Source organism: Melanotaenia boesemani, chromosome 3 (genome assembly GCF_017639745.1).
Source record: "Melanotaenia boesemani isolate fMelBoe1 chromosome 3, fMelBoe1.pri, whole genome shotgun sequence".
NCBI classification, from domain to species: Eukaryota; Metazoa; Chordata; class Actinopteri; order Atheriniformes; family Melanotaeniidae; genus Melanotaenia; species Melanotaenia boesemani.
The window spans coordinates 5,317,182-5,343,277 of NC_055684.1; the positions used below are offsets into that span (position 1 = coordinate 5,317,182).

At 41.7% G+C, this 26,096-nt stretch overlaps 1 protein-coding gene across 3 annotated transcripts in view; it reads left to right on the forward strand.

Moving 5' to 3' along the window:
- Window positions 1-25,711, forward strand: part of LOC121636422 (transcription factor SOX-13-like) — a 50,093-nt gene extending 24,382 nt beyond the window's left edge. For 2 of the 3 annotated variants that reach the window (XM_041979926.1, XM_041979924.1), the window contains exons 2-14: window positions 4,148-4,364; window positions 4,481-4,571; window positions 5,772-5,858; window positions 8,143-8,315; window positions 8,547-8,615; window positions 8,742-8,856; window positions 10,197-10,273; window positions 10,812-10,977; window positions 12,706-12,830; window positions 15,590-15,695; window positions 17,360-17,530; window positions 20,649-20,865; window positions 22,506-25,711. In XM_041979926.1, coding sequence (XP_041835860.1) covers window positions 4,149-4,364; window positions 4,481-4,571; window positions 5,772-5,858; window positions 8,143-8,315; window positions 8,547-8,615; window positions 8,742-8,856; window positions 10,197-10,273; window positions 10,812-10,977; window positions 12,706-12,830; window positions 15,590-15,695; window positions 17,360-17,530; window positions 20,649-20,865; window positions 22,506-22,788 — 1,896 coding nt within the window. In that variant the 5' untranslated portion in view covers window position 4,148 and the 3' untranslated portion in view covers window positions 22,789-25,711. The remainder of the gene's footprint in view (window positions 1-4,147; window positions 4,365-4,480; window positions 4,572-5,771; window positions 5,859-8,142; window positions 8,316-8,546; window positions 8,616-8,741; window positions 8,857-10,196; window positions 10,274-10,811; window positions 10,978-12,705; window positions 12,831-15,589; window positions 15,696-17,359; window positions 17,531-20,648; window positions 20,866-22,505) is intronic. The other variant, XM_041979925.1, reaches the window with a different exon arrangement.
- The last annotated feature ends 385 nt before the right edge of the window (window positions 25,712-26,096 follow it).

Here is a 26,096-nt window from a genome sequence, read left to right on the forward strand (position 1 = left end):
TGATGAACACATTCCAAACACAACATTAATGGTGTCTGTGACCAACTGTGTTATGGTGCTGCTCCAGACAGTTCTGGCAGCTTTAGCATCAAAATGTATGGCTTTTGCAACACAGTGCTGCGCTGCTGTACCATCAACAGCGGGAGCAAGCAGACATGTCATTATCTGTGCATGCGCTACGTCTTGTTCTAGCTTTGGAGTGTTACGCTTTAATTATCATAGCGCCCCCCACAGCCTTGTAATGTGTACTACAGCGGTTTTGTACGGATGTTGAAGCCTTTCTTCTAGTTTTCGCCACCGTTTTCACACTTGAACCGGCTTAAGTGCCGTGTGGACATAGCCTTAAAAGCCTGCAATATAGAGTCTCTAAATAAAAACTACATTTTGTGGCTGGATTGTAAACCTCCTGGACAGGATAGAAATGCCTGAAAAACTTCTGTAGATCATCTAAAGGGTAAGATTTCCATCACAGTTTACCCCACAAAGCTACACACTACCGCTCCTGAGCCGCTGGTGGTGGTAGAAGTGATGGTGCTCGAGGATCTAGCAGAGTTTTAAGGCTAAATGAAAGTATTTCAGAGCTAACTGTACCACCTTCTCAGGTTTAGATATGATGTGTGGCCCATCCTCCTTATCACATATGGAGTTAAAGTCCCAACTTGTCTTGCCTTTCAACACCACTAAATCCAGCCTGAATCTCATCTCTGTTGAGTTTTTGCACAAATGCAGTCTTCATTATCATCTCGTCTTGGTCAGAAAATAGTCGATAAAAACTGGAAGTTGTCTCAAGGCAGAACTTTAAAAATTTACGACAGAACAAAACCAACCATGTTTACAGTCGGCATTTAACACACATTGTTTGTAAAGAGAGACCATATGGGAATGGTCTTTAGACTGCTTTTTTCACTGTAAGTGTTTGGAGAAATTGGCTCCAAGGCTGAGTGGTACCTTAACCAGCGCTGCTAATTCATCCCTGGAAGAAAGTCACTGGATGGCACGTAACAAGCAGACCATGAGGACCATCCTCCTCATGGTCTGGATGGTCTGAACATATATTTTGTATTGTGAGTGGGGGTGGGTATGAAGCAAGACACCGATACAGAAAATGGGACGACTCATTTCTGAATTCTCTGATTGAACTGATGACCCAAAATGTCCAGTTGTAAAGCAATGATTAGATTTCAACATGAAACCCAGTCGGTCCTCATAAGGGCTGAAATGACAGACATCATCACCTAAAATGAAAAATTATCCTGTTTTTTTAACTGTTGCTTAAAGTTTAGATCCTAATGTTCTCAAAACAAGACCAAAAGTGTGTTTTTGTGCAAACATTAATGTTGCTGTAGGTGATCAGTGGCTTCTGTCTGCATGGAGTCACTGTTAGCATGATGTAAAATAAAGGAATAAAACAGATTAAGTTAGCAATTTTAAATTTCTCCTCCATTTTATTTCAATTTAGTGAGGCTTAGTAACATTTTTGATAGTTTGAGTCTATTCTTTCAGGTCTTTAGAGCTGTTTCCACCAACAAGTCCAGGTCGATACACATCTTGTATCATCACGTCTTGACCTACTTTGTGTATCGTGTTTCTGGTTAGAGTACAATTAGCTGTGGAAACCTTCACTGAGCCAGATCCCTTTGGTGAAACAGGGCTTTCATGTCCATGGCGTAAATATGAACCTTATTACTGTGGATCAATTGTTGGTTTACTTTGTTTACATGTATTTTAGTAATTTCTTTTCTGTAAATATGGCCAGGGCTTACAGGTCAAAGGAGCACTAAGAACTACTGCTTTGATCTCATGGTTTGCATGCCATAAGGATCAAGTTCATACATTAGCCTGCAGGTGGTATGGCAAAAATTTTTAAATTGAAAGTTGATGGCTGTCGCTCAGAGCTATAACAATCCATCTGCAAAATGCTAACGGCAAGAACAGTACCACTTAGCAAACCTGAATGTCAGCAATGCAGTTCCAAACAGCTTTGTGTTCATGGAAGGAAATGAATGAAGAATACCCAACTCCAGCCTAACTAGAAAAATGACATGGCAAGAATTGTTTCATTGTCAGAAAATACAGCACCTATGAATCCAAAAAAGGCTTTAAGTAAACACTAGTTTGTGTTGCTCTGTCATCCTGAACGACTGTGAGTCGAGATGCATCAACTTGCTGCAGGTTGTGTGTCTCGTGCACCGGGATGTTGACGATGAGTTTTTATTCAGAAGATTCCAGCTGCGACCACAGAGTCAAAATTCACTGCATCACATTTATACCTGAGAGTTATAGAGCAGCTTTAAATGCACGTGCACCTTCATGCACATCACTGAGGCTTGGAGCCTTGGACCCTGTCAGACAGGTGGCTTTGTTCTGAAACAGGCTGGGTGGTGTGTGTGTGTGGGGGGGGCGTCATTATTATGCCTTCCGCAGAACGGTGGCGCACCGCATTTTTTCACAGTGTTCCCGAGCTGGTCGGCACATTCCGCTGGCATTGTTATCCGGCCTGTTTCCTGCGACCGGCGGCTTTTGTCAGCCTCTCCCCCATTGTCCTGGCTTCCTTTGTTCCCCTGCTCCAACAATGGCTTTTTTTCAGCCTCTTTATATATATGTGCACTTTTTGCCCTTGTGTGTTCTGTTTGTTTTGTTCTGCTGTCTGCTGTGTTTTTCTTTCCTCCTGCTGTAGAGCTGGGAAATAACACACACACACACACACACACACGCAGGAGCCTGAGTTGGTTCAAGTTCACCATGGTTCAAACCAGACTCTCACTCAACCTGTCCTCTCTTCCTCTTTCTCCCTCCGCAAGGTGTTGTCTGCCTCTACAGCCTCCTATTATTCTCTGACACACACTCGTGGAAACGCACACACTCCGACAATATGCCTTGCTGCAACTTTAACACAACCGCTACATGACCCTTGACTTCTTGAGCCATCTAAAACTGGGTTTGAGCCAGATCATGAAACAAACCCCAGATGCTAATGCAAACATGAACAATTATTTAACTAAGGCTTCATTCCTAATTTGTGCAAAAGTGACTCAAATCCAACTTTTTTGCTCATATTTGACCCATATCTGATCTTTCTGATCACCACTGATTATTTCAAATCCGAACCAGGCCACTTTCACATGTGGTACTAAATGGGATAAATATCAGAATGGTCATCACGTTTCATCCAACTTTTATGTCACTGTAGTGAGACATACATCACAAATCTGCACCGAAGGAGACAGGACATGGTGAGATCGAATGTAAACAATGGATGAAGCAATTTTACGTCATAATTTTATCCTGCTCTGATTGCACAGCTACTTTGATACACACGCTAACAGGTGTAGCATCCATATTTACCTACTTAAAGACAGCGTGCCTCGTGTGACCTCTCGTCTTCCTCTACGCATGCGGGTCCGTTCAGGGCGGTAGACATTTCACACTGAGATGTGATGGAAGTTGCATTTAAATCATAATGAAAACAAACTAAACATGAGGATTGACCATTAAGAGCTGCAGTGTGAAGGTAGTCTAAGGTCTCTGTTGTTTTCTACACATACCTGAACATACTGACATGGTGGATCTTTGCAGTCTTCTTGTTTCCAGAAGTCAGAATTGTAAGAAATAGACTAATAATTGTAGCACAGAAAAAATTCAAGCTAGTGAGGCAAAGTCGTAGCTCTTCTGTTGGCTATCGATCTGGCTGAAAGTAAATCAGCGCTCTGATATATGCCGAGGTGGCAACTCTTTCCAGATTGCTCCAAATAAATCTGAAACAAACAATACTATCTGGAGTCCTTCTACTGTTTAGGTGAACACCCAGGTACCTATAAAAGTCCACTCTCAGCATGCCGAAGCTAGCGGTCTACGAGTTGGGACTGAAAAGTCAGCCATGTTAGCAGCTCTGTAATCCAGCTGCCTTTAAATTGGGAGTTATTAGATACTTCTGACGTGCAATAATTTAGACAAAAAGTGCATCAAAACATTTCCATTTAAAATGGTTTTATTGATCCCTAAATTTCTGATGTTTATTTGTTTTTCCACTTTCTTCTGTAAATAAAATCAGCTCCCAGACCAAGAAATGAAAAGATTAGCATGGCAAGCACTCAAGCTGACACCACACCCTTATGACATTCGGCTTTATGTGTTTGTCTGTCAACAGAATGGTTGAGCCCGGCCCTACAGCGCTGCACCTCCACTCCAGCGGCGATGCCAGCATGGCAGACGTCGGTGTCAAAGTAGAACAGGAGGAGTGCGGTGGAGCGGGTGGAGTCAACACCAACTCTGAGCCTCCCAAGTCGTCTCCTCTGCATGACTGGTCAGGAAATCAGGCGCTCGAGGCCCGCCAGCTGACCCCACCACTGTCACGCTCTCCTTCAGTAAGGATGCTTATGAAAGGCATAATCATGCAGAATGTGTCGGAACATCACAGCAGAGCCTGAGATTCTTCTCTCCTGGTCTGATGATCTTCTCTTCTTGTCCTGGTTTCTTACAGGAGGGCTCTCCAAGCAAGGAGCCGCCTCACCGGCAGCTGAAGGAGGCCAGGATTCCAGATCGGTCAGAGGGACAATCCAACTTCAAGGAAGGTTCGTCAAACTCGTAGCGTGGGCATTCCCCGACTTGTGTTAGAGAACAGCAGAAGCCCCCCCAAATACTTCACCTGAGATGGAAAGCAAACAAGTTTAAGAACAAAAGAAACAGTTATCTGGCTTAGCCAGCCAGAACCTTACCCTGGTGCGCTTTAAACAGACCCCCGTCCGCTTCCACAGATAGTCCAGTCCTTTTTTTATTAAGTTTTATTAATTTTTTAAGTTGAACAGGACAATACAGTTTGGTACTGTTTCCTTACAGCTGTGCTTAGAGTTCATACAGTTTGATAGATGAAGCAGTTTTTTCTTCATTGTCTCGTCTTCTCCAGTAATTCTTGATGCAGCTCTGGTGAGGAGGGGGATTTATTTAATAACTCGAATGTTGCAACCCCGAACTGAACCGAGTCCCCAGTCGTTCCGAGTCTAGCAACTATGCTGGTGTGAATTCACCTAAAGACTCTGAAGAACCATGATAAAGTCAGACTTTACTGCCATGGTTATTAATTAATCGTTATTCACTCAGCTGATTTTGTATTGTGATCACACTTGTGATTTACACCGGTGGTATCTTCTCTCAGACTTTATCAGACTTGCAGCTGATGTGATTTTTCTGTTCTTCCCTTTACCACACATTAATCCATCCATGCTATTTTCCAACCAGCCAGCACGTAGAACCGCTGTGTTCATGGTGCCATTCAGCATTAATCAACACATTCTGCTGAGAATTGATGCAGAGAAAAGCCCATTTGCTTTGTGTTGTTTTGGTTCCTGAATGAGCTTAAGGGGATTCAGAGTCTTTTATTTTTTTGTCTTATTTTGTTCAGTCCATCTCACATGGAGTGAAATGCTTCTCTCAGACTCTCCCTGCCCTCAAGTCTTTCACAAGCCTGAACTCCTCGCATGAAATTTTTCTCAAATTCACTCCACTCGCTGACCTTGGGTTGTTCTCAGTCCAAATATCGATCCACTCAAACACTCAAAACTTCTCCCTGATGCACAAACAACCTCTGGCCCCTCGACACTCTGGATGTCTTCTTCAATCAGTGCTATTAGACCGGCAGAGAGGAGGCTCAGAGAGTCCTTCACAGTACTGCTAGGTGTTTGTTGTTTTATTTTTTTATGGCAGAATATGTTTTTCACACCATCTAGTGCTGCATGGTGCAGTTCTGCTGAGTACCTGTTGTGTCCTGTTAACAGTAATGCCCACCATTGAGAAGCTGCTGAATGCTGACTGGAAGGAGAAACTTCTGGATAAAAGCAGCGCGGGGGCTGGACAGCTGAAAGGTCAGCGCTGAGACATTTACACATGATTTTATACCATTTACTGCGTGTGCCTTTTATAGAAAATCACATTTGTGAAGGCTTGATTTTGTTTTCTTCCACTCAAGTTTTCATTTAAATGTTATTCTTTTATATATTTGTATATATTTGACTTTTTACAACACTTCACAGTCCCGTAAAACGGAAAATCACAAGTTCTAAGGTTTTATATATCAGGACAAGAAAAAACCTTCAAGTTAGGCAGGTATAACACAAGACATAAAACACTGTGTTGTTGTTTATTTAACAAAAACTCAGCCAGGTACTGCAGATCAATGCACTGATTACTCTGTCATCATCAATGTGAGCTCCTCTCTTCAGCATTCAGGTGTGTGTTACCACGATGCCAAGGAGGAAAGACATCAGAAGTGATTTTAGAGAAGCAGCTGTTGCTGCCCATCAATCTGGGAAGGCTTAGAAGGTCATTTCCAAACTATCTGGAGTCCATCATTGTACCAGAGGTGGAAAACATTCAAGATGGCTGCCAATTTTCCCAGGAGAGGATGTCCCAGCAAGTTCAGCCCAAGGCCAGATCCGAGGAGCTCCTTCTCAGACTGTCCAGGCCTCAGTTAGCAGGTCAAATGTTAAAGTTCATGACAGTCCAGGTAGAAAAAGACAGAACTTGTATGGCTTGTTTGGAAGGGTTGCGGGAGAAAGTCTCTTCTCTCTAAAAACAACATGGCAGCACAGCTTAGGTTGGCAAAGCTGGATCTGAACAAACTACGAGACTTCGGGAACAATGTCCTCTGGACAGACCAGAACAAAGTGGATTCTGACCAAACAAATATTTGTTCAGAATGAACAAAAACAAACAAGCATGGCAGATCAGCAGAAACACCCCATACCAACTGTCTAGCACGGTGGTGGAGGGCTGATGATCTGGGCTTGTTCTGCACCTCACAGTCAATGACCACAGTCAAGACCAACAAAATGGGAGTAATCAGATTACTCTAATAATCTGAAATGATGCGTCTTTGTACACTTTTAAATTCTGATATTCAGAAAATCCCTGTCAGCATTTTCTAGTCCATCGTCGTAGTGACAGCACTTCCTAGGATTTTCAAAAGATCCGGTCTTCGATGAAGATGACCCATGATCTTAGCGTTAGCTGCTAATGTGGAAGCTAATCAGATGTAGAACATGAATCCTTTTCTTCGTTTGTACTCCCGTGTGTGTTCCACTCATGTTGTGACACCGTCGCTTCCATCTTTTTAAAATGTTGAAAAAACAGACGGCGATGCAGGTTTTCGCACATCCTCAGATGTATAAGAACTAAATAAATCAGATATATGGGTCTGCATGCACAAATCCATGGTAGTATTGGGGGAAATCTACATGTTTATCTGATTTCTCATCACCAGATATCAGGTTATGCTGTCTACATAATCGCTTCAGTTGTCTGACATCTCCAGAAATCAGATCATTATCAGACTTTTGGTGTGCGTGTAAACGGGCAAAGTGGACTATGAAGTATTCTAGAGCCAAATATGAGGCAGTTCCCTCATGCGACAGGGCAATGTTTCCGAACACTATCGCAGATCTACAACAGAATGACTAAAAAGTAAAAAGAATCGAAGTGTTGACATAGTGTTGTCAAAGTCCAGACCTCAGCCTGAAGCCTGAAGCTGTGCATGAACCAGCGCTGCAAACTTCAGACCCTGTGAGGTCCAGATCATTTCTCACATGGGTGAATCAGCATGTTAGTAAAGTTCCCATTTAAACTGCTGGTGGTGCAGTGTCGTGGTGCCATAATGGCAACAGTGATTAATATTCTTTCCAATGCAACACTATTGTTTCTTGTTGCTATAAGAGGAAAACATGGTGATTTATTCCTTTTTACAGGAAACATTAGGCCTTGTAGCTACATGTCAACTACGTACATGTTCTTTTTGTAGCAGGAAATCAGAGCATCACACTGAAGTGTTAATGCTAGACGTGGTATGTTGTTAGGATGTTGCATCTTTGTGATAAGTTTGAGTCAAATGGTTTCCTGTAAATATGAGAAAATCCTCCTGTCGTAATGACAACGTTTTCCTTAAAAACAACAGAAACCCTCCCATAAATATGAAACAGTTTCAGAAAAATGGTGATAGGATTTGATTTTCTCTCAGAGATGAAAACGGCTTCATAGTGTTTTGGACATTGAGGTGATGTTTGACAAGAGTCACGGCCAAAGCCAAAACTTAAACGGTCCATGGAAAACGCTGTCAATCAGTTTCCAGACATCTGATCCTCTGACACCTTCCAGGTTCCCCCGAGTCTCTGGCAGAGAAGGAGCTCCAGCTGCTGATGATGATAAACCAGCTGAACGCTCTGAGAGAGCAGCTGCTGGGCGCCCACTCGGAGCAGAGGAACATGGCCGCCCTCCTGCTGGAGAAGCAGCAGCAGCAGATGGAGCTGGCTCGACAACAACAGGAACAGGTATCCCTTCCAGTACGCCAAAATACACATGACGCCATGCAAACACCCATCTGCAACCTCCATTATCTTGATGAAAATGATAATGCAGCCCAACAGACCAAAAACCCGCCGTTTGCATCAGTGCTGGTGTTTGGGAAGCATATGAATACGAAGCAAATCAGACAGATTAACAAGCGTCTTTAGGAACAGCAGGGGCTGGTTTGGGGTTAATAGACATGCTTTATGTCTCAGATTGCCAAGCAGCAGCAACAGCTGATCCAGCAGCAGCACAAGATCAACCTGCTTCAGCAGCAGATCCAGGTCAGCTCCTTCTCAACACATTTTCACGTCTTCATACATATACAGCGAGCAGTTAGCACAGTTAGCATGTTAAACAAATGAGGCTGGAACTTTTCTGTAAGGTGGATTTGTTCTGCTTTGTCCCAGCAGGTGAACATGCCCTACGTGATGATCCCAGCTTTCCACCCTAACACCCAGCCCCTCCCGGTCACCTCTGACCCGACGATGACGTTGCCGTTGCAGCCAATCCCCTGCAAGCCGAGTGAGTCCTGCTGCTGGAATGTCAAAATGGAAAATTAAGTAGATATTGAATATAACATTCACAGCACAACATCAGTACCAAAAATCAAATCCTAAAGTTCTCTAGTGTCGATCTGTGTGCAGTTATAATAATTTCTGGTGGGGTAAATGATTATATTCTATTAATCGGTCAAGATGTTTCTCAGTCAGAACTTAGTCTTAGAGACACTGCAGACGAGATCCACTTGGAGATATGAAGGCCAGAAACATTCAGCAGAAAGTGTCCCCATCAGGACAACCCTGCAAACAGCTTTAGGTCTGTTGTGTAAAAAACTGAATGGATTTCAACTGAGCAAAATGTGGAATTATAGGAGTGCAACTAAATAAAGAAAAATAAACACCCGACAGGCACCCCAACTCTTTCTATACCTGTTGGAGATCCAGAAGTCAGATATAAAAGATAAAATATATATCACGTCAGTTAAAACAGTTAAAACACTGACCGCTCTTAGGTTCATTCAAACCAGTTATTATACAATATTTTTAAAAGAAACAGGCCATTTGTTTAATTTTATTGAATTTCTACATAATTTAAATCAGTATCTTTTATACTTCAGATATTGACTGTTGTATTGTCTCCGAACCACAACAGCTGCATTAAATGTTATTGCATGTGACTGTCGGTGCTCCAGTTTAACCAATGGTTAACCCGTAACACTGCTATCTCTGAAGAATTATTAACTAACAGCTTGTGATTAACATGCAAACAAGGGATCTCTGCATGAAGGAGATAATGGCCATGAATGTAGCTGTTATTTATACACCAATCAACCATAAATACTGACAGATATAACAGGCTGGGATATATTAGGCAGGAAGTGGACATTTTGTCCTTAAATGTGATGATTGGCCGGTAACCTGATTATCATAGGACATCAGTTATGGGACTTCAGCTGAATTCCTCCTGTGCTGATCATGATACCAAAAGAATGCCGGCTGAAAAATTTATGTCAGGATCAAAGTACATAAACGAGGATTCTGTAATAGTGTTAACATTTCTACAAAAGTATTTTCCTTGAATTTGGAAAGATGCTTTGAACCGCTCAGTACAACAATATAAAAACAAGGTGAATCACCAGTGTGAAAATGAATGCACCGTAGTCAGTAAAACACAGCGTTTGACTCACTGGCCATGTCTGTATACATGGGAAAGAAATGGCATGAAAAGTGAAAGTGCGCTTGTTTTCGTCACCTAACCTGCTGCTGACGCTGTCTCATGCTGCTGTTCTGCCTTTATATCATGTGACTCTGTGTGTGAAAATCTGGTTTGTAACAACTGAAAACATGTTTTCCTTCTTGTAGCCGTGGATTATTCCATGCAGCTGCTGCCTAACAGTCACCCCGCCCCTGTCAAGAGGAGCAGTGGTTCCTTCCGACAGGTAAAACAGCACTTTAATGTTTATTCGGTCAGCTAACTTTGTGAGTTAGGACTCTAAAGCACACATGACTAAGAGGGAAGTGAATAATGGCAGTGTGTTTATTTACTGTAGAGCGGGTGTAGGTATTGTATATGTGTGTGTGTTTTAAGGGATGTTAAAGAAAGTGAATCCCTCTGGACTGAACAAAGAATATTTTTTCTGGAATTTGGGAGGCTGAAAAGCTTTAGGAATACACCACACCCTCTGTTTAAAGCTTCGATGCGTGTGGTGCAGGTGTGTGTGCACGCAGCATGAACCCTGTTTGCATGGCAACTTCTCAAGACGGGATAGAACAACAAGGCTTAAATAAACAAAAGTAAAGAGACGATGAGGAAAACACCAACGCCAAAAATGCCACAAAGGTGTGACAGATGTGCTCTGACCTGCCAAATGTGCTATTCATAACCGGAACACTTGCACACCCTTATCCTTTGTGATTATATCTGAATTGGTCCCAGTGGGGGCCACACCTTCTCATGTGCTCTTGATGTGTGTTTAGGAGGCAAGTCAGCCCTTGAACCTGACCTCCAAGCCAAAGGGCCTGGAGCTGGGGAAAACATCCAGTCCGCAGAGCTTGGAATTGGGATCGCTGGCGCTGCAAGCATCCTATAGACCTCGAGATCTTCAGAGAGAGGTGTCCCACAGCCCACCCAGATCTGCACTCAGTAAGTAGAAACCAGATAGATACGCTGCTCTGAATGCACAGAGGCAAGGAGGAGTTGCTCTAGCTGGATATTTAGATCACACTGGGCAGTCCCAGTTAAAAAACTTTGGGCCTATATATGGCCATCTGTTGCAGTTTTGTTTGCATTGACTTACAGCGTTGCCTTAATGTAAATGTAGCCCTCAAAGAACTCACTGTGATCTATGTCCAGGTCTGCTCCTCATTTTTGGACCTCTTCTGGCCCACATAACACAGTCCGTAATCCATGTCTAGTGGCCCGTTCGAGGAAGCAGGTTCAACTAACTCTGAATCTAAACAGAAACTCTAGGTTGAGCAACACTTTTACCATGTAGGTTTATTCAGAGTTAGACACATGCACAAGCCACAATAAAACGCCATCATCAATGGAGCTCCAAAAGCTGGAGTCACCATGGCAACCGCTGACAAAAAGTGTGCCAGTTATTTCACCCCATTGGAGCAAGAGGCTCTCACAGCGGCGAACAAGGAATTCGAAAAAGAATTCTGGGGAAAAAGGGAAAACTGCTGAGAGAGGTGCATCATGGGAAAAAACTGCTGCTTGGGTCAATTTGGAAAATGGAATCCACTGGTTCACTGACTGAATATTTAACCTGATTAAAACTGGGGCATGTGGGCTAAAATATCAATGGATAAAATACAATCAGAGTTTAACTCAGGTGCAGTCACACTGGAGAAAAGAATACCAGCATCTTTCAGAAAGGTAAGGCAGATTCTTCCAGACCAGGACTGGACATCTTTTATTTCTATTTCACACTAGCTGATATACAAAGTAAATATTCAGTAGTCGTTTCTACATCTAGTGATTTAAATCCCCAACAAATGATGTTTTGAGACATACCGTCCTGGGGGGTAGTGGTAGCCCAGTGGACGCAGAAGTGGCTCAAGTCCCATGTGTGCCAACAGAGATGAACATCTCTGGGTCCCTGAGCAAAGCTCTTCACCTCCCAGCTGCTCCCCAAGGAACGAAACATGGCAGCTCTGTCTAGTGAAATCTGGAGATGCGTAAAATGCCTCTAATTTTCAAAAACGGAACCATCTGATGAGCAAATGGTGGATCATCTCTTAGAGCTCTGAAAATTCTTCCAACGTTAATCATTGTGTATTAATCCAGCTAAATCTCACGTTGCTACAGACAACCCATGTCTGACAGCTGCCTCAGGTGGGAGTCAGTTACCATGGCAACAGACTAAGAGTTTGGCTTACCTCGCTATTTTCTGGAATGGAAAACCCAGAGGTTCCTTCAGTTAGGGTAACATACTCTGAGTTTCAGCACAAGAAAGTGGGCTATGTCCCAAACCGGCTACTGACATCTGGACCACTTCCGGCCCACGCAACACTTGCTGGGCCGGAACTGAGCCAAAGGTAACTGGGATTAGGCCCAATGTGTCTGCTATCTGGGGTCGAGAACTTTATCCAAACAGCCAAGATGGCTTTGAAAATTTGTTTCTTTGAAAAGGAGCATAAACCAGCCGAGGATGGGGAAGGAGCCCACAAGGGGCTCCATTCATGTTCGTAGAAGAATTCATAAAATGAATTATTTTCCTCTACGCTGTCCAGGTGAACGTTGACAAGTCTGAGGTGTTTCTCTAAAAGAGCTTTCCGGATCATATATGACATGTTCTTATTGTCCTTCATTATCATTTCAGTCATTTTTTCTCTGCTTCTGCTTGTACTTTGTTTTTGTCTGCAGGTTTCCTGGGCGACGGCGATGTGGTCACCCAGGCCATCCACGATGCTCAGCAGTTGCTGAGGAGTCACAGCAGCGGGGGGAGAGAGAGGGAGAGGAACAGGGAGAGAGATGGAGGGGGGAAAATGGTGAGCCACTAATGGCTGGGTTTGTTATCTCCTGTCTGAATAAGCCCGCCAGCCATCAAACCCATGAGAAAATAAATTAGCATTATCGTAGCAATGAAACTGTAATGGCTGCTACTGATGCATAGGTCAGCTGGGTTCACGCAGACTTCATTGAAAATATCACATATCCAGCTGAGTTTGGTAAAAGATTTAGAAACCAGCTTATGAACTGAAATGAACTGAGTTGAGTTTCTCTGATTCCCTGTTTGCACCCCAGCGCTGCCTTGCTGTCAGCTTCATCACAGGTCTGTAATAAAGCTAAATAACCTGCCGTTTATCCTTTATTTTATACTATGCTGCAGTAGCTTACACTCAGAGTGCTTTTTCACATCAGAAGGCAACGTGGGGTTCAGTGTCTTGAGCAAGGACACTTAGGCATGCAGTCAGGAGAAGCCTGGAATCGATCCATCAACTTTCTGGTTGGTAGACGACGGCTCGTCCTCCTGAGCCACAGCCCCCCGCCTACAGATCTGGTCTGAAAAATGGAAAATAAAACATCACTTAAAAGAAAATCTCTGTAGATGTTTACATGAAGTCAACCAAGAATGCAGTAAAACAAACCCTGACCACTGCATTGTGATGCTTATTAATGCATTACTGCACTTCAACCAGAAAAAGATCCACCAGATGAATAAATGAGCAAAGCATAATTCCAACGTCTGGCTCCTGAATGCTTCTCATAGCAGTGTTTCCCTACAGTTACATCAGGACGACAGCCCGCCTGCCTTTAGACCTTTCCTTTAGCACAGGTTTATTTATCCTTTAGTTAAACAACTAAACAGTTTGAGGATATGTGTTTATTATAAACTGCACGTGATTTTGTCTCTCTTCGCACAGTCCCTGATTTGCTCACAGAAAGCACATCGCAAAATACGCCCCAAAACTGTTTCTGTGTGTTTTTTCTCCTGAAAGCTAAGACTTGAGAGAACGATGAGATGAGAAAAGGCTTGGTCACTGTTGATCTGTGTGTTATTTCTACAAAGTTCTGTTAGTAATAAATTCTACTTTCTTCTTCTGGGCGGCCTTTATGCTGCTACATCTATTCATACATTCATTTTAGATCATTTTAGCCTCATAATCTGACAACTGGGGTCAAACTGGAAGCTAAATCCATTGAAGGGATCCTAATAACTGAAAGTTCTGCCTCTCATTCCACTTTTAGAACCTCTAGGAACCACAAGTAAACCTGAAGTCTGCGAAGAAAATGTTCCGTTGGGAAAATCTAGAATTATTAAAAGACCTGACATGAATAAATTTCAATCAAATGCTACGTTTAACGTTGCTGCGATGCAGTTAGAAGTCCTGAAAACTAACAAGATGCTTTTTGATGTCTTGTAGGAGTAGGTTTAGAAGTTTCAGTTCCATTCATTTTATTAATGCAGATTCTTTTGGCTGGTCAGACGTTCTAGGTGGCTAACTAGCCTAGCTTAGCTCTTTAGCTTAGCCTTATTCTTTGTGCCTCTATTTTGTTTGAGAAAAAAATATAGCTTTTTTGTACACTGAGGGCAGCAGAAACTAATCGTGAACACCTTATTGTCATTTGGCTAACATGTAAGCAGTTGGTTGCTTTATTGGAGATGTACAGAGCTCATTGACCAATCACCTGCCATCATGTTTGTGTTCACCTGGCTTAACTTTAGCAAAATAAGGTTTTAGTTATCAAATGACTCACTATGTTCCCAAGCTAGCAGCAAGGTAGCAGCAAGCATTTCTGGAGATAGTGTTACTAGCATAGTGGTAAAATGCCTGTCTGCGCCTGAAATCAGGGATGTGATTGTTGGGCCAGAGTCTTCCAGCGAGTCATGCTCCTCTGCAGGATTAAACTGATGAACAAATATCCCAGATGTGGCATAACCACACAGAAGCACATTGCTGTACATGTAAACTGTTGATGGCTACTACAGTCGGCTGCTTTACTGAAGTGCAGATTGGTAAGGATTGAATCTTTGAGTGCTATTAAAAAGTGTGAAAAATGTAGATTTCCCTCTGGAATCTTGTTGTAGGAAAACTTGTTTGTTATTTTAAGTTTGTTTCTTGGAAAAATGGCCATCTATTCTGGTCTTGGTTTTCATTCTTTGAGGTGGTTGAAGCTCTGGATTTGGCCTCGTCCTGAGCAACAGCTGTTGCAGCCTCACAATACCACAGAGGCCTCAATGTGGCATTGACCGAGCCACCTGCCCTCCCTCTTTGTCCACAGTAATACTGTACTCTATAGCTCTCCTCCTCCTCACATCCATTATCCTGCTTCATCTTGCCTGTGCTGCTGTGTTAACACCAATACTGTTGACTGACCTATTTTGGTATTGCTCGCCGCCGTGTTGACGTTTTACAGCACCAGAATAGGTGCTAGATAATACGCCCATGGTATGGTAGTTGTGCAAATTCAGATTTGCTACATTCTCATTTCTGCCTTGTCTCCTTCACCTTTCCTCCTCCCAACAATAAACACCATTCTTCCTCCTCCATACTGTTTTATTTCCTGTCTTTGCATTTACGGCATTTAAACAGCAGCTGATATGGCGAGCGTGCCGTGTCTTTACCTTAAATAGCGCTCTGTTGGACACGCGCATGCCTTCAACGCACACACTGAACATTGAATCATCTTTTTACTGCAGTCCACATTCAAATACTGTCTCTGTTCTGAAGTATGAATGTTAGCGTGACTTTACAGCAGGTTTGACTTCATCTGTCTTTGTTTTTTGTATTTTTTATGTCTGCAGGAATACAAAGGCTCTCCTTGCAATGAAAGACTTTCTCACTGCGAGCGGGGGGAAGACAGACATGGCCTGCCGTCCACTGAGGACCACCTCAGCAGTGACTCAGAAAGTGGGTGGAGCCTGTCTGATGCTCTTCGTTGCTGGAAAATAACATGCTAAGCACCAATGTTACCATCCAGACATATTTTAATATCATCTTGTTGCAGCAATACATCACAATTAACATTTTCCCGACCAGAGAAATCTGAATAAACTGCCAACCTTTTTGATCATATCCACTAATCTCTGAAAGGCCACAGGAATATATCAGGGATATATGAACACGGAATACATGCCATCAGAACCCCAGCTCTGAAAAGACTTTCATTTTCACGATAAAATTGCATTTGTTATTTACATTTTTTATTCTTTTTCATTTTCAGCAAAATGACAAAATAATAACAACAACAAGAAAAATAGCCAGTTTGAAGATTTTCCAACATTACTCAAAATGCCAGGGGCACCAAAAACTTTGCCAGCAAATCTTCTCGTAGAGCAGCAGGTTTCACATAAACTTTACGTATTTTCATGCTGTGTTGGATCTGTAAATAATTATATGAACATCTATTTATTTATTTATACAGAAGCCAAAACGAACTTCTGGCACGTCTACGTTCACACTGCAGGCAAAAGTGGCTCAAGTCAGATTTTCTTTTGTCCATATGTGACCCATATCTGATCCTTTCATGACAGTCTGAGCAGCTCAAACCTGATTTATTCAGCCAGACCCAGGTCGCTTTGCAGTGGCGCTAGACCAGATATTTATCCGACCTTTTTAAAAGTAACCGCATTCCAAACGGTCATGTTGCGTTTTATCCAACTTTTATGTCTGAGGTAAGAATCGAAATTCTGCACCGGAGGAGGCAGGACATGGTAAGATCGCAAGTAAACATGGATGGAACAATATTTTATCACCATTTTGCCAGCTCTGACTACTAAAAAACTTTGAAACTGATTCACTCTGACATGTGTAGCATCAAATTTACCTCCGTAGACAGTTCATACTGGAGTCTGATAGTGGTCGCATTAAACTGTTAATGGACAAGTACAGGAAAAAAATCTGATGTCAGTGATGGGAAGTGAGCATTAAGACCTACAGTGTGAACGTTGCCCAAGTTATGTGCCTTGAACCCCTCAACTTTGGACTCTCTTTCTGTCGCTGTTACTTCTAAATGCCTCAAAACGTACATCATATAGTCCAGGGCCACTCAGTTCGGTCCTACGAGGGCCACAGTCCAGCAGGTTTTCAATGTGTTCCTGCTCCAACACACCTGAAAAAATCTCTGGAAAACCTCTGTGGCAAGGGAAGGGTTAAATACAAAAATACAAAAAACCACCACCTTTAGTTTTAACTGCTTCGAAAGATATTTAGCAATTAGTGATATAGTGAGGAGGATTTAATATAGTGAAAATGAAAAAAACTTTATTAATCCCAGACGCTGTTTATGTTGTTTTTTACGCCCTTGACACTTGACAAACGAATTCTGCCCTTTTTTTAAAAAAAAAAAAATCTATTTTAAGGAACCACAAGTAACATCTAATCTAATTAATTTATCTAATTTGTTTATTTGCTTTTATTTACTCTTATTTATGTTTATTTGTATTAATTTATTTAATGGATTTTATTTTATTCCAGTCTTTTTCATTTTATTTTTCTTCTGATTTTTTACTATATTTTTTCTATATAATTGTAAATAAATGAATGCATTAAAGGGTTAAACGTGTTTCCTGTAGGTGCTGTTCCCGTCTCCGTCGCAGGCAGCTACGCAGAGGCCCGGCCCACTCCCTCCTCTGGCCACATAAAGAGACCCATGAACGCCTTCATGGTGTGGGCCAAAGATGAGCGCAGGAGGATCTTGCAGGCTTTCCCTGACATGCACAACTCCTCCATCAGCAAGATCCTGGGTGAGCCCAGCTCTGGGTAGGGGTGGGTTTCATTCTGAGATGCTGCCTGGCTTAACTGAGGGCACCAAGAACACCCTGCTTCACACACACCAGCACATCTGGTTTATTCTGGGCATGGGTCTCGCTGTGAACTCAAACATGTTGCTGGTGCTGTCATGCACATACATGCTGTATTTAGTCTCCTATGTTCAGTAGCTATAGAAAGCTCATTCACAAGTTTTTCTGGAAAATGCTGCTCAGGCTCAACAAATGCATCAAACGTGGAAAACATTCAAGAAAATTGGTGCGAAGCGTATCTTTACCTGTCAACTCTGAGATGCTCTTCTTGTCTAACCTCAAACTTCATCCAGCGACTGATTTATGGATGAACATTTTGTTGGATGTTTTGTGCTCTACTGACTCTTCATAGTTGTGGTAGATTGATGATATGCAGCGGTACCTGCTAAGGTTGAACTGAAGCTCAGTGTCCTTTATTTTCTTGAACTGGTTCCGCACAGAACTTCTAGGTGGTTGTCATCTTTGACTCTGCATGTTTCTAATATTTGTACTCCATTAGCATCAAATCACACAGCCTCACACACTTTGTACCCGAGCCTAGCAGCAGTGAAACGCTCTTCTGCTTTTTTCTTGGCAGCTAGCAAACACAGCTGTGCACCGTGTGCACTTACCCAGCACCTGTCTACGCTGGGTAAGTGCACACAGGCCTGGTACTGACCACCAAAGCAGTGCATCTTACATGCATGCACATCATTCTGTCCAGCCTTTAAATAAGAGATAAAACAGAAAAAGTCATATCAATCATATCAACGGAGTGGGAATGATTGACACCATCCAGTAATGGACCCTCCCAGTGAGCTGAGTTCGACATGATTGGTGTTCTGGACTGGAAGGATGGTATAGCCTCACTTCCTGGCAGTAATGTCGGGTTCTGCATGACAGTTTGGGACTCTTCAAATTGTCACAGACCTAGACGTTAAAGGCCAGGAAGGAGTGCATAATTCTGAAACCTTGGACCCAGCACCATGTCATACTCCCACCCCTCCACCAGAGGCCCACTCTCAGACTGGCAGTGGCACAGCCAAAGCTCCAACAAATCAGAGAATTCCAGGATGATTGCAAGCACGGAGGTGGGTCCCAGAGTTGAAGTAGGTTGCGGTGCAGACACAAGTCCAAACCAGGAGCTGTTCAAGTCTTAGCCCTGTGATGGCCCTGTTTCCGGAGATACTCTGCTGCATGGGAAAATCTGCAGTTCTATTTCTGCTCAGCCCTCCAGTGGCAGATCACATCCAGGAGAGGCCCAGGAAAGTCCAGTGGTAGAAGGTGAAGGACGTTCCTCCTGTAAAAGGAGGAAAGTCTGTATGGGTTCCGGTGATAAAGAGGCGAAGCATGAGAAAGCAGAGAAGGCCAGAGTCCATTTATACGCGTAAACAGGTACATTGGTATTAAACGTCACTGCTCTCATACTTCAGTTCTACTTCTGTTGCCATGGTTGGTTGTCGGTACATCCACCAGAGAGCAGTGTAGAGTTTTCACCTCCAAACTCCGACCACAGGTTCAGACAACAACAAACGCGGTGATGGAGATCACAATGGCGTTTATTCTGTAAAAGAGACATAAAAATGGGCAGCGCAGTGGACAGTGGTGGGCTGTGCAGCCATTAAAAATGTCCTGGCTTCTTCTTCTTTGTTCCTTTTGCGGGTTCTACATCAGCTATACTGCTCTGACCCCTGCTCTGATATTTGCAGGTTAACCAGAATATGATCATTTCTTTCTCTAAATCAAAACAGGTTGATCATTTAAAAGATTCGCTGCGACATGACATACGTACAACGTAAATTTCACACATGCAAAACATTCAAATCTTTCTAAAATGTAGGTCAGAAAATGTTGTATTACAGAAAAACTAGAACATTTTCTCTTTTTGTGAGCATGTTTATGTCTTATATCCTGTAATGTTGCACCACATTGTCCTCCAACATCTTTGGTTTGCTTCTGGCGGGTTCTTTGCCATCTTTATTTGTATGGCTGTGCATGTGCAGGGCTGAGAAGGAAATAGGTTTTCCAGCAGTGGTGTTACATAAGGGACAAGAACAAAAAATGACCAGAATATCTTGTGTTGCTTTCAGCACATAGTTTTATGGTATTAGAAGTAAACACCTGTTAAATGATTCCTGGACAGAGAATAGTTTGATCCAGTACGCTCTTATCATGCCTTCATACGAAGCTGGAACTTCACCTGTTGAATCCTTCTTGGTGTTTTAGGAGTTACGAATCCACAATGTAAATTATTGTGTAGATTATGTGAAACCTGAGTAAAACTATAGCAAAAAAAAAGAAAAAATGTCTGAGATATTAAACTGTTGTAGGTGGGGATATGACCAAGAGGGTAAATTAAAGCTGAATTAATGAAATCTGTTGTTTTTATCGTTATTTTTAAAACTGTTGTAACAGCAGGTTTAGAAACCAGATTTCAGTAATAGAAAAAAAAAACTGTGTACGAGCTGAGAATCGTTGAGTTTTACGTCTTTTTCAGTGGTGAAGTAATTCATTGACTTAACGGAAATGGAACCATTAATAGATAACGCTTTATAGTTCATTTATTTCTTAATGTAAACAAATATTAACCCACATTAACTGGAATCATTGGCAGCTTTAACTTCTTGTTTCTGGTATTTAACATTTGATATCAGACTGACATTTTCTACTGTCTTAAACTAAAGCAGAAATGTAGTGTATTAACTCGGGTACCACCGTAACAGTGATCTTAATAATCATCTCAACATTTTCTAAACTAACTAATATAATATTTTTCTCAGATAATATAATGATACACAAGGAAAAGTGAGGCCCCAAACATCTGTGCAGATATATTTTGTCCACATGGCCACAAGTATGAATCTTGTAAAGGTATATTTTTTTTAGAAAAAATAAAAGATAAGCAGCTTTAAAAGATTGTTTTACATTTTAGTTAAAACTAATTACAGGTGATTCAGTTTTACAGGCTTCTTAATGAATTCATGAATGAGTGTGACTAACACTGAATCCTGAGGCTAAATAAAGAATGCTTGGGGGGGGGATCAAACTCTCCTAATCTGTGCTGATGCATCCTTGCCTCCAGGCTCCAGGTGGAAGGCCATGTCGAACCAGGAGAAGCAGCCGTACTATGAAGAGCAGGCAAGGCTGAGCAGGCAGCACCTAGAGCGCTACCCCGACTACAAATACAAACCCCGGCCGAAACGCACCTGCATTGTGGAGGGACGAAGGCTGAGGGTGGGCGAGTACAAAGCCATGATGAAGAGCCGCAGACAGGAGCAGAGAGGGACCTACACACACAGGTACAGCTCTGACAGAGCGGCTAACAGCGCAGATATGAAGATTTAAAGGAGCACTGTGGAAAAAAATCAAAGGTCAATGACCTTTCATATTGGTATCTATTATTGGTTCCTAATCACTAAAAGAACCTGTGGTTTTATTCTCTTAGAATGAAACATTAATATCTGTTTGCCGTGGGTCCACATACATGCAGCTGTCACCATTTTTACTACGGTGTTTCTGAATGGACAAAGTCAGCGTGAAGCTTTAAAACTGCCGTACCGGCTTTGATTGATAGGCAACGCCTTTAAAGGACCTTAGAAGAAGACAGTGCACATGTAGACAATGTTGAAGTAGTTACCTGTAGTCCAGTTAACGCTGCACCTGAGGCCACTGCATCCACTCATACACATAAAAACGCATTTATGTTTTGGCCACTGACAGGCACCGTCCATTCACAATGGTGCAATGCCCATCTTTACCACTAGATGGCAGAAATTCTTACGCACTGGACCTTAAAAGTCACCAGATTTATTTTGAGGAGCTGTATGGTTTTTGGAAGAAATCACATGATTTTTTTTTTTTTTACTTTTTTTTACTTCTTTTTAGGTCAAACCTACAGTCTGGCTTACCAGACCAAAACGTGTACTCTGGAACATCACAGAAACCAGATCATCTCTGACTCTGATGGTTCACATGGCTGTAAAATAACTAATAACTAATGTAGTTAACATGTTGTCATAATTGGAAAAATAAAAAAGAAAAAACTATCACTACTATGTTGCTAAGAGACCTCTATTTAGACCTGGACATGATGATGAAGCCACTTCCTGTCAAACTTTCCACCAATCAGAGAGCTTAGATTGACGGTAACGTCCAATCAGGAGCAGCCAAAGATCAACCAGTGAGCAGAAAGTTCTATGTGTGTCTGAAAAGAAGAAAAATAATGCTCCTCTATGGCTGGAATAAAGCCAAGAAGACGTTTCTGATGCACGGTGGCGCTAAAAAAAAAAACTCTATCTAATGATACATTCATTTTACATAATTTTAACTTCATAATCTGACAACTGAGGCTGTTCTGGAAGCATCATGTCTGAATGTTTACTGGGAATAAAAAGGCTGAGCTTCTGCATGCATTTTTACATTAAAAAGAAATAGGCAAACCAAAGAAAAGAAAAATGGCTTGCTGTTGTGCGTGTTAAAGATGAAACAAGCTCTCCTGCATCCCATGCAGAGAAGAAGAGCGTGTCTGCTGGCTTGGTTCTGCAAAATGTGGACGTCTGCTTTATAGCTGCAACAGGAAGTTGTGAAAATACAGTTCTGTTAAGCTAGTAATCTTAGACTTGTGCTACTGCTAAACTAGCGTGGTTAACTGCAGCAGAAAACTGCATTTTGCAGCGGTTTCCTGTCATTTATGGAAACTGTTTAGGTTTTAATGCCCTAGTTAAACATTTTAAGTTATTTCAGCTCTTTCTAAGAAATTTTGTTTTGAAATTTTGGTGCATTATTACTGAGTTTGTAATAAACATTTACAAGTACTTGTTAACTTGTTGGAAAAGGCAGCTAGTATTGTTTGAACCTCCTGAGATCCACATGTGAAAGACTCTGTGAACACCAGCGGCCGCTCTGGACTGAGATTGAATGTCACCTGTTGTCTTTGCAGTCAGACGGATCCACAGCAGATCCAGTACTCCCACAGTGACGGCCAGTACCCCAGCAGCGGCTCAGTCTCCATCTCCAGCATGCCCTTTCACCCTGCGCTACTGGAGCATTACCTGCCCCAGGTGCCCCCTGCCCCACGCAGAGCGGAAGGCCAGGCCACGCCCACCTCTATAGCAAGGGACAGAGAGAGGGAGCGAGAGAGAGAGCGACCCCCGTACAGCGAAGGTGAGGAAAGCGACGTGGGAGAGAGGAGCGAGGGGGAACTGGTGCTCCTGACAGACTGAAGAAGGGCCAGTGGAAGAGGGGATGAATGAAAAGATAAAGATGAGGGATGGGACAGGAGGCTCAGCTGTTACTCAGAACCAACGAACCGATGGACGGAGCAGTTGAGAAAAGGTCAAACACAATCACTTGTAATTTAACACAATCGTCAATGAAAACCCGCCCAACACTCACATACAAAGGGAAGCTCTTATCATTCATCTTTTCAGGTCTCATGTCATCACCTGAACATCGATGTAGAAGGTTTATAGAAGGTTTGGGAAACAATAATCCCCAGAAGGGTTGAAACCATTGGATGAAACTCCAAAATGAACTCCAAAAGTTCAACCAACTGAACCATAAAGTGGAAAAGGCCTCTGCATGTAATCAGTTGGTAGGCACTGCCCCCTTGTGGTAAAGACTATTTATTACTGAACAGAGATTGTCTGGAGTTTTTACACTTAGATGACGTGGAAAAGTATGAGAAAAAAAAGTGTAATGGAAGCAGGTTCATCTTCATCATCTCGTTGCACTTGCCTCTTCTGAACTCGTCATCTGACACCTGACCTTTTGGTCAGATTTTGCTAATGACATCATTTAATTTGTTTTTAGCTGCAGGAGACGTTCTCCAGATGTTTTAAGAAAACAGTTTCAGTAACACTAGAATCAGATTTCAGATGCATTCAGGGAAACGTTTAGCTTTAAGCTGTGGGTTCATGCAGGTAAACCAATTTAGTCTTTTTAAATCATTTTTAAAAGGCAGGTTTTCACCTGGTGGTTTTCTGTCATTACCCATAAAATCCCTGTTGTAGCCCAGATAATCAATCATCAGACCCTCCTCTCCCTCCTCCTCCTTCATCATCATCATTACATCGTTCTGTTGAGCTGTGCTGTGTAAGATGTATCGGTGTGTCCATTAGTTCTCGCTCCATAGCACAGTGGGTTGACGTCACCGTTGTTTCTGCGTTTGCCTCTGAGTGTTTTTTTTAGTTGTTGTGTTAAGCCTGTCTGTTTATACAAGTATCTGCTGTGTTTTCCTTCCAGAATGATTAGTGTGTTTTTTTATCTTGAAAAAAGATGTTAAAGTTGACGTTTCATTTAAATGGGATAAAGTATTGTCCTTTTGTCATCTTTTATGTTCCTGTTCAGACATCTAATAAGAGACAAGTCGCTTCAAAATCAATGTGGTTGTGTCCAAAATCCCTCCTTCACTATGTCCTGTAAACGCTCACACTTGGCATTTACTTTATAATTGACATGCTCGTTCTCACTGTGGAATATTATAGAGCTGCATATGAGAGGTAAATCTAGTGCAGCATATAGTGGTGAGCGATTTTGGACAGGCTGTTACCTGCGTTGGACAGTGAGCTAATGGGATGGAAGTAAACCCTCCTCTGTTTTATGGTGGACACACAATATGAGTCATAGCACAATTCAAAACTATAAAAATCCACTTTTGGGGAGCAACTGGTCACCTTGAGAGTACAGATACCAAAACAATCCCTGCACTGCTTGTGGGTTAGCTTGCTGAGATTTATTAGGAACCTCATGAGCACTTAATTTTAGGTAATATTGTGGGTGAGTAAGAAAAATGTACATAGGCCACAGAAGTATACAATAATTAAAAAGAAATCAAAACAGGTTAAAAATGATATTTTAGGCCTGCTTTGCCTGGTTCCACACTTTTAAATCAGTCCGTTTCAAGGGGTTAAATGAAGCTGGAAACCAGGTTTAACAGGCTGACAAATCCACCTGATCGGGCTTTTTCAGTTCCTCTGTTAGCTCCATGCTAATGTTGCTAACACTTTAGCATACACAGTCTTAAATGGCTATGTATCTTATTCACTAGATTTAAAGTCAAATGGAACATTATTCATTTCATCCAGGTGTGTTAAAGTCAGCTTACCTCTCAAACGTGCAGGGCAGTAGGTCCTGAGAATACATAGTGGCTTTTTAAAATAACTTATATTATCAACTAGATGTAAATTAAAAGTTATTCCAGATCTTTTTTTCTTTTAACACTTTACATTTTAAACCAAATTTTAGGCAAAACATATTAGCTGCTACTTTAGCTTCTTCCAGCTGAAGGGAAGTTGAGGATGGAGTTCATGGAGACTCCTCAGTAAGTTTAGCTAGCAGTGGTTGCAAAATGAATCCTTCTCTTGGTACAACAGACATTTCCCCAGCGCAGAAAAGGAAAAGAGCATTTGTTAGTTACAGAAATAACTCTGTTAGCCCTACGCTAATGTTGCTAATACTAAATAATACGCTATAATAATACGTATTATTATGTACGTGTAATAGTAATACGCTAATACAGTGTACGCTTTAGCGTGCGCTGTATTAATTGGGTATGACTTTCTAAGTTGAATAATTTAAATAGCTTAAAAGTTAAGTCTTTAAATGTATTCAGATTCTTTATTTTATGTTTTTGTTGTTTGTTTATTTTAACAAACAAAAAAAAAAAAAAAAAAAGTCACACGTCACTTCTTTAGTTGTTTCATTTGAATTGAAGCTAAAATTTTTGGACGAACTTTTGGTGTCTTTGCTCTCGTCACTCAGTGACGGTTTTGACCAGCAGAGTGATTGAATCTAAAAGCTTGTGTGCCTGCGTTAAAACTTTCAATCCACCATTAGCTAAATGCAAGGTTGACAAATCAAAACATTTTGGCGGAAAAATATTTATTTCAGCCCTCCGCTGAAGTTTGGGAGGGTTTATTCTAAAGATGCTGAGTTTTGTGTACAGAGATGGATATCAGATGATGTTGTTTTTCTTATTTTACTGGAAAGATGCTAAGGAGCCATCTGTCTTTACCCCTGCTGATGTAAATATAGAAAGAGACTTTATTTTGTTTATAAGATCTTGTGTAATTTAAAGGTGTACATTTCTCTGTTTTCAGATTTTTTTTCTTTTTGAAAGACAATAAATTGGTTGCATTAATTGTGTTTCATGTTTGGATTTTCTTTTTCTACAACCCCTGATATTACTTGATTTATTGCAGCAATGTATGTGTTAGTTTGAAAAGCAGCAGTGACTGTTTCTAAACAGATTTAACAGATCTTTATTAGAAAACCTCACTTGAAGTAATATAATGATATAACAAATAACCCAGCACTAATTACAATGTAAATTAAGTGACAGCACATGACACCAGAAAAAACAAATTAGTGTTACTCTGAGTAAAAAAAAAACTTTAAAACGCATGTAAACACGTTGAATCAAAGTTCTCACAGCAGACTAAAAAGTCATGCTAATGCAGCTGCAAGTGGATTTATTCCTGCATTCAACTGGACTTAAATGGGTTTAAGTGCTTCCGACGTGCTCCTCACT